Source organism: Gallinula chloropus (genome assembly GCF_964237585.1).
Source record: "Gallinula chloropus genome assembly, chromosome: 1".
NCBI lineage: Eukaryota > Metazoa > Chordata > Aves > Gruiformes > Rallidae > Gallinula > Gallinula chloropus.
The window spans coordinates 214,327,976-214,336,638 of record NC_140085.1 but is presented as its reverse complement, the minus strand read 5'-3'; the positions used below and the strand labels follow the sequence as shown (position 1 = coordinate 214,336,638).

At 40.0% G+C, this 8,663-nt stretch overlaps 1 protein-coding gene across 4 annotated transcripts in view; it reads right to left on the bottom strand.

Moving 5' to 3' along the window:
* Positions 1–549: 549 nt before the first annotated feature.
* NBEA (neurobeachin) overlaps positions 550–8,663 on the bottom strand; it is a gene marked incomplete at both ends in the record, with an annotated part of 550,746 nt that continues 542,632 nt past the window's right edge. For all 4 annotated transcript variants that reach the window (XM_084277996.1, XM_084277994.1, XM_084277997.1 and 1 more), the window contains 4 exons: positions 550–640; positions 2,683–2,834; positions 3,550–3,746; positions 7,014–7,115. In XM_084277996.1, the coding sequence (XP_084134122.1) occupies positions 550–640; positions 2,683–2,834; positions 3,550–3,746; positions 7,014–7,115 (542 nt within the window). The remainder of the gene's footprint in view (positions 641–2,682; positions 2,835–3,549; positions 3,747–7,013; positions 7,116–8,663) is intronic.

The window sequence follows — 8,663 nt, the reverse complement described above, 5'->3', positions numbered from 1 at the left end:
TTAAGAAACGCTTTTTTTTGTTCTTTTATACAAGGTTTTACTTTTACAAAAGTATCCCTTTAAAGTTAAGATGTGCATCTGATGTACAAAGTATCAAACGTGGTTTTTTTTGTTGGTTTTTTTTTTTTTCTTTTTTTTTTTAATCTCAGCTTGAAAAGAGGCTGGTTGATGGGATGTGTGTGTGTGTTTTGGGGTCGGAGCCTAAACATTGAAACAACTGGACACAAGGTTCCCCGGGATTTTCAAAAGTCTCTTGCGGCGCACCCTACTACCTTTGCTCAATAAACAAAGAGATATGAAATAATTACCAAAACAGCTCCTAATTCATATAATTTACATGATACAAGCTCGCTTTTCAGCAGCTGGTGTTCAGTAGTGAAAAAACACACAAAGTAAAATGGTCGCTGACTACAATGTACAGCTATTGCTGGGTGTAATGGAATGTACAACGGAGGTCAATGCAGACGTGGTTTTCCACCAGAGACTACACCTTTCATTGCAGCACTTGTGCTCTCAGCTTTACCTGGGCTTTCAGTTCTTCATTCCACTTCAGTATCTGTTCTGATGTTCATAATGCCACCGGTTAAAATCTATATTAAAAGCTACGATGCTGCCAGAAGCCATGCCAGTGATCAGAGTTCTGAAAAAGAGGTAGAAGAGAAGGTCCTGTTAATCCTCTTTTACTTTCCCAAATAATGGTGTATCATAAACAGTAAAAAAAAACCCTAAAAGAATGAAGTTTGGTTTTGCAACACAGAAGATGCTGCTCACGGGTGGGGTTCAGTTTGCAATGGAGATGCTGCCTTTAGGTGTTGACACATGAACCAAATTTCCACACTCCCATTACAGTCAAGGGAGATCTAGAGGTCCATTCAGTTGCCTTCACATAGGTAAAAACATCATGCCATTTGAGGTGCTCTCACATCTACCTCTCCAGAAGGGTGTGGGGTTCTTCATTAGGTCCTTTGTCATATGTGCCACCTCAGGTACATACCTCAGACCTCCAAGGTATCTCAAACAGTACCAAGTGGCTATGGGTAGGCAACCCAATTAGCTCTAATCAGTGCAGCCTGAAACCAGGTCTCTGCAGGTCACTGGATGTGTACTTTAGGGTGAGCTTTATCATTCTCTAGACTCCAGAAGCTGTAGTGAGAAAACTGCCATAATTATGGAAGCTTATTCCTGTAGCTCACGTGAAGACACCTAACCTGAAAGCACCTTCAGTCAGATGTTTTAGAACCCAGCAGCTAATTTTAGGCACTTCGTGCTGCCAGAGGTGCCCCAGGGTGGCTGACATGTCAGTGCTGCCTGGCAGCTGGGACACAGGACCTGTAGAGCTCTCTGCACTTGAGGCTGCAGCTGGGATTAGCTGGATATCTGAGGGCCTTCCAGACAGAATGAGATGCCACTGTTAAGACAACTGAACTGATCCCTTGCTCATAAACTGAGGACACCTTTGTATTGAAATGTAGACCCATATTTCCATTGCTCTGGGGGCAGTAGTTGAGGTGATGTTACTGGTTATCATGTATCTTCTAATTCCAGTAGCTGAGTTTTTAAATTGGATCATCACCTCTATCAAACAATACAAAAGCCATTCTCTGCTTCATTATATGACTAAAGATAAGCAGGTTCTTAAAGCACTTTGCATAGCTGAGGCTTCCCAGGCTGCTCTTACAATCAGGTACAGAGAAAACAGGCTGGCCGAGTTTCTTTTTCCAGTGCAACTCAATCTCTTTGAACAGAGCTCAGTACTCTCTGCATCACATGGCAAAGCTCCAGAAGCAAATAGGCCTCTTCCACTCATTTAGTTTCAATTAGATTAGACTGAGACAAAAAGCTTGTTTCAAGTCATCTCCTCATACGTGAGTAAATTAGATACGTATTTTGTTTATAAGAGGGTTTTTTTCTTTACAGAACAGCTAGATAGCATAGGAATACTGAAAAGTCTAAGAAAAATAAACTTAAATGAGCACTGTATGATTTTTCTAACATCTTCTGAATTCTTTGTGTCCCATGAACTTGTATATCAATAAAAAATACGAGATTGCTGCATGATGTAAACAGCAAAACCCTGCATAAATGAAACTTACGTTATAATCACAACAGAAGGCTGCAAGACCAGGTTTGTATATCTCTTACATTTACAGTGACTGCAAAAAAATCTAGGCTTGTACACTGCAACTCCACTGTTCAAGGAGGTCAAAGGAGCAAAATCACTCCTAGTGGGTAGATCCACAGATAATATTACACACTATAGTCCAGATGAAGGCCTGAGAAGTTCTCAAGCTCTACACAACTGAAAATCATCAGTGTACCACAGACTTTTGTACTTTGTTGTAAGGCATTGGTTAATAGGCACTGCTGCACTCTGATCCAGTCTGACTGTTCCTGTGTTCTTCAGTTAATGGAATTTTACTCATATTTTGCAAGCTGAGTCTCTGCTTTACTGACTTGAACAATACAAGAGCTCACCTTAATGTTAAGTGCTTGCATTTTGAGTCTCAAGGATCAGAAAAAAATGCCAAACCAGTTAAATCAACAGGGTAACAGTTGGGGAAATGGTCTGGCACCATATCTTCTTAACAAGTGCATGTCGTAAATCCATACCTTACAGTCCATAGAGGTACTTAATTTGTGCACTTTTACCATTTACATACAAATACTCAACAACAAACCCACCTCTGATCATGAGACAGATCCATAGCTCTTATGCCAGCATCACAGCCAGGGTAAATATAGAGCTGCTTGAAGTCACAGGCCTGCCATACTTCCACTACACCGTTGTCTCCCCCTGTCACCAGGTTCTGCCCATCACTGCTCAGGAGGATGGCCTTCAGCAGAAAAAGACAGAACACAGTTAGCTTTTATAGAACCAGGTCAACACTACAAACATTTAATCAACACACAAGCATTTCTTTTGCTCTGCCCAGTTGAAATTTGAAGAAAAAGGCTCCCACTCCTCTTTCTCTCCCTTCAAAAAAAATAAACCTACAAATTTTGGATCTCCAAATTTTAAATAAAACCTTTGGGTGGCTTTAAATTTAATATATAACCAGAAAGCTCTTTAGCTGAATGTGCCAAGGCTTGAGTTGGGCACGTAACACTCTGATGCTTGTTCCACAATGCTCGGTGCCATCACCAGCACGTAAAGCAGAGCAGCGATCTGCATTCCTAATGTTGCTGAGGGTGGTAGTGACAGAGCAGAGCCCTGAAGGCACAAATCCATGTCTTGGTTAATAAATGAAGAATGGTCTCTTTTCAGAGCCTTTTGGTTAAAAGACTTATTTCCCACTAAAATTTAATTCCAAAGAAAAATACCAGGAATCGCCTGGGACAATAAACAATTTGTTCTTATTTATTCTGGAAAAGCTTGAGAGCTTTTTTTATTTTTGTATCTGAAGATGGGTTCTGTGTTTGAATATGACTTAACCAGGAGGCTACAGTTTTACAGAGGTGATTACCTGTTAACCGCCCGGCCAATAAATTCCATTTATCTTAATAAATAAAGCCAAGACACAACAAATGTTTGGTTGCATTTAGATTTACCCTGGTTGAATCATTGATCTCCATCTGAGCTAAGAGTTTGCCATTAATGCTGAAATTGCTAAACCGTCCTCGTTCATAGTAGATGATGCAGTGACCTTCACTAGATACTGAAATTAAGCGAGGATACAAGCAGTTTTCTGTTCCTTCCAGGGCTCTCAGCAAATCTCCAGTAATTGTGTGTACCAGACAAGGACCTTCTGTATATGAAAACATAATAGGTCATACATATGATGCTTATACAAACGATACAGGCTGTGCACAAAGGCAATGCATAATACACTTTTATATCATGTCACTCCTGCATAGATATAAGAAGATGCAATGTTTGGTTAAAGAATTTAAACTATGCAACAGAAAAGGAAATGCATGAGCTAGAATATTAAGAAAATAGATACAACATGCCTAAAAGTGATAGTTTATTATTTCCTTAAACTGTCAGGCATTTTTACTGATTTATCATCTAAAATACTGCTTCTACTTTCTAAGCATTCAGAAGTCTCAGTCTTTGAACTCTCTTTAGCCTGCCCACTCACATTAAACAGATGGGCCCCTATCAGTGACTAGTGGGAGCAACTCCCAGAGGGCATGTAATCATATCACTGCATGTTTCTCCTACAGACAATGGCAGTTCCTGTAGGTCCTCTCTCCCAGTGAATGCATTACATGAATCGGTTTCAGTCCTGAATTGTTTTAACAGTGGGCACATCTGCCAGCCAACGGAGTTACTATGATATCTGGACTGTAAGAGCTTTTAGGAGACCACAGGATAACTGCATTTACTCCAGAGAGATTTTAACATGAGATTTCAATGTCTTTTTATAAAAGAAAAAAGCAGTTATGAAATGTACAGTGTACATTCTAGGATACCAAACAGGACTATTTGCATTTCAGGATCTATGAGGAAAACTCTTTTGAAAGCAAGGTCTGTATTCCTACTGAGAACAAGAGTCTCTTCTGTGACAAATGTAACAAGCCACAGTAAACACTCAATGTTTTCGTTTATGAATCAAGATACTCCTGGATGCCCCAGAAATCTCTTCCTTGTACAACTGGCTCATGACCCTGAAAGTTAATTCACATTGGCAGACTCATGTTAAGTCCTTCTCACTCTGAAATTCACACAGCATCTGGGATTTGCCCAGGTAGGATGAATCACAGCATCACAGCATCCGAGAGCCCTCTGATACAGGTTTCTATCTGTGCTGCACAAAGCCTTATGCAGAGGGACCCCAAGCCTGGCAGGGCCCATGGGCTATGACTGCAATTAAATGAATTTATTTTGCAAAATAGTTGAACATCAGCTTTGGAAATACTTAAGTGCCAGAATGTTGTAAGGAGTGATGCCTCCATCTTTAGATTCATTTTCAGTGTGAGATTTTTCAAAAGAAAAGTGTAACCTTTTCATATTTAAGTGCATGACAAACTGCCACTATGTTGGCATGAAAAAACAGAGAAGAAACCTGATGAGGACACTACTGTAATGACATCCAGACCAACCGCTCTTCTTTGTGCTTGTTGGATAAGAACACGCAAACATCCCCTGGTGCACAGGGGTTGTTTTCTCAGAGGAGTCCTAAATGGGCCATCTCCCTGCCTCAGCAGGTTCTCTGGCATTCTGCATGTTATGACAGTGCCACAGCCAGCTCCAGAGGGACAGCTGCCCCACCAGGGACCACAGGCAGCACTCAGCACTCAGAGATGCAGCACTGCTCTGAAATGCAGTCTAAGAGACTGGAAAGTGACTGGAAAGGACAGAAACTGAAGATTTAAAAGAGGCATCTGCTGCAAAACAAGCAATAAAAAAGGTTGCTTTTTTTCCCTTTAACTCTGAAAATCATAGAATGGTCTTGGTTGGAAGGGACCCCAAGGATCATAGAGCTCCCACCCCCTGCCACAGGCAGGGACACCAACCTCCAGGCCTGGAGCTACACAAGGTTGCCCAGGGCCCCATCCAAGCTGGCCTTGAACACCTCCAGGGATGGGGCATACATGTTACCAAAGCATCATATACTTAATGAAGCAGAAGATAATTACTGAGTACATATTGCAGCTATTTTAACAAGAGGAAAGCTGCAGAAATATAGTTGGAAAGGGTACACTCTTACAGCAGCAAGAGTGTATAAATCTGCCTTAATAGAGAAAAAACAGTAGTGCAGCAAGAAAAAACCCTGTGTTCAGGTACTTTTTTCATCAATGTCTTGACTACAACTGTGATGGAGAATGTCATTACAAGAATTAGGATTTCCTGTTAAAAATGCCTTTACTCAAAAGTTTTACACTCAGCTTTGAAAGTAAATGTTGAGCTGTGGGGCATAGAAGATGATAACCCAGGAGCTCAGCTATGAGCAAAGGGGGGCAGAAGAAGTATCACATCCTTCTTACCCTCAGAAGCAGCAAACCTTTTAAAAAGGAGAACAAGGAGAGCCAGGGGGATGAATAAAACAGGCATCACTGTAGACAGAGAGAGCAAGTAGCTGGATGTGGATGTAGGAGTGAGATAGGAAGAGATATAAGGAACAAGAAACTGAAGGAATGACAAGGGTAATGGAAAGTAAAAATAAGAAGGGAGAAGAGATAATGTAGCACAAAAGAAAGTAGGTGCAAAGGAGGAGGAGGGAGAGGCAAATAGGAAAGGAAAAGAGAAAAAGACATGTGGTTTGCCAAATAAAGAAGCTGGACAAGAGAGGGTAGCAGGGGAAGAAAAGTGGACGTGGAATTAAAGGGAAAAGGAGAAGGTGGGCAGAATGGGTGAGACAGAACAAGTGAAGGAGAAATAGAATAAGGAAAGATGGAGCAAACCCTCATTGGGGCAGACTCTTTATTAATTACCAGTTCCAAAGACTGCTGCAGGGTTGGAAAGGTAGTTTGAACATTTGTATTGGAAACTGTTGGATACTATGGATTCTACAGATAAGTACCAGGAAGAAAGTGAGAAACAAGGGCTCCAAAAGTTAAATAGCAGAGAGGTAACAACAGATCAGCAAACTCCTCATTGTTTTGAATCCTTTAAAAAAATCCTATGGAATGAAATGCTGCCCACAGATCTCAAACCAAGCAAAGTGAGCCTGTTTCTCTTGCCAAGGATCCTGTGGTGAGTTCTGCAAACTGCCATTCAATACAGACCAGGGTGGAGGTCTCTCTTCAAAATCAGTAGATGTCATTAGGACTTATTGTATCATCTTTTGTCGACTGCTCTTCCAGATCTGGGAGGGTATAGGCTGATGGTGGGAAGCAACAATCAGCTTCCTTTGTGTCTAAACTTCGTAAGTCCAGGCAGTAAGTAAGTAAGTAAGTTCAGAGTAAGCTGCTGCAGATTCCCCCAGCCTTACAACACGTCTCAGTAGAGGAGACCCCAGATAATTGAAGTATATATGGTATATATATGGCTTGAGGGCAGACTGAGAAGCACCACTAAAAAAGGCTCTAAAAATGTTAAGACTGAAATCATAAAAAACATTTCTGACCTTTAGCACCACTGATAACAAGGCCCAGCTCTGCACAGACCGACACACAGACAACCTCATGGTCATGGCCAGTGAGAACAGCGCGAGGAGCTGGATAATCACCTGTTGAAAGAACAAACACAGGAAGGAAAACAAACAAATAGGAAACAAGAGGGATGCCAAACCAGACCTGTTTTATCAATAGAAGGACTTTTCTATAAGTTGCCATAAATCAGTCAGCATCAGAGAGGTGCAGGGTGCTTAAATATCATCAGGTTTCTGAGAAAAATACGTTCAAATATCATAAAGTTTCACAGGCACAGCTTCCCAGGGCAGCAATTCTTACATTGTCAAAAAAGAAAACTTCTTTGCTTTAGAAATTATGGACTGTGTGCTGTTTACAATCCACAAATTATTGTATTGTATTTTATGACCTAAAAATAGGGAAAATGTGTATTTCAGGCAAAGAACACAAAGTGTGATGGTATTGAAAGAAGCTGTAGCATAAAGCTCTGCTACTGAACATGTATCTCTCTAGACTTTGGCCAGGAACCTCGAGTAGCAAGAGTGGAGGGTGTTCTTAGATTAGTGATCATAATTAGTTTCATGAATCTGTAGGGAGGAAAAGAAGAGAGGAGGAAGAGCACTCTACTACAAAGATATTACTTTATTAGCAGACTTTATTGATTTGACAGACATATCAAATGTTTATAGATTAAAATTATACCTAAAAATTGTTATGGGTATACATAATTTTTAAATATCACTCTGGATATCTATGCCATTTTTATCACATGTAATCTATTAAAAAGTGGGATTACTCACTAAATATTTTTTTTTTATACCCAGGAATTAAATGTATTTGGTTTTGGGTTCTAACAAGTGAGTATTTATAGGGTAAGTGAAAACATTTCTGTTGTTTCTACTAATAACAGATACTGACATTCTAACAATGAAAGTCCTATATGCAGTAAGGAATGACTCAATATTTTATATTGCTCTGCCAGGCAAAGGAAGTTAACAAGTAACATAAAATTAGCAACTTCCTAGATAACAGAGATTTCACCTGGTTAAATTTACTTTGCACAAATGAGAAAATCAGAAAATTCCAAAGGACTGAAGTCTGCCAGTGTAGTTCAAATACTTCAGGAGGATAAAAGAAATTACCTAGGGAACCAGAGATGAATTACTGTAACGTTAATCCCATGCAAAATAACAAAATGGTTAATCCACTGTTCTGTCAACAAAGAATTGCAAGCAACAATCTCATTAATGCCAGGCACCACGCTGCACTGGAGTGGGAGCCTTGTCAAGCAGGCTTCCTATCTGGTTTTGACAGGATGACAGGTGTAGCTGATAAAGATGACTATGTTAAAATGACCTCCATGTATTTTTTTTTTTCAATATATTTGTCTCAGTAATACAATGTTTTGTTGTAAACCTGTTTTATATGGAACTGGCTGTGGACAACACAGATGGCACAGAAGCTGGTTCAACAATATATCTTTATTTATTTATTTAGTCCATAGAAAGCTATCTGTTGTGAGGTGCATATTAGGATATTGGGAATTAAGGTTTCCAGTTAGGAAGTGTGAAGCGATTCCTGAGTGAATAATAACCAATAAAGATAAAGTTACCCATGTAATATAAAATCTTTGCTGGTAAAATATG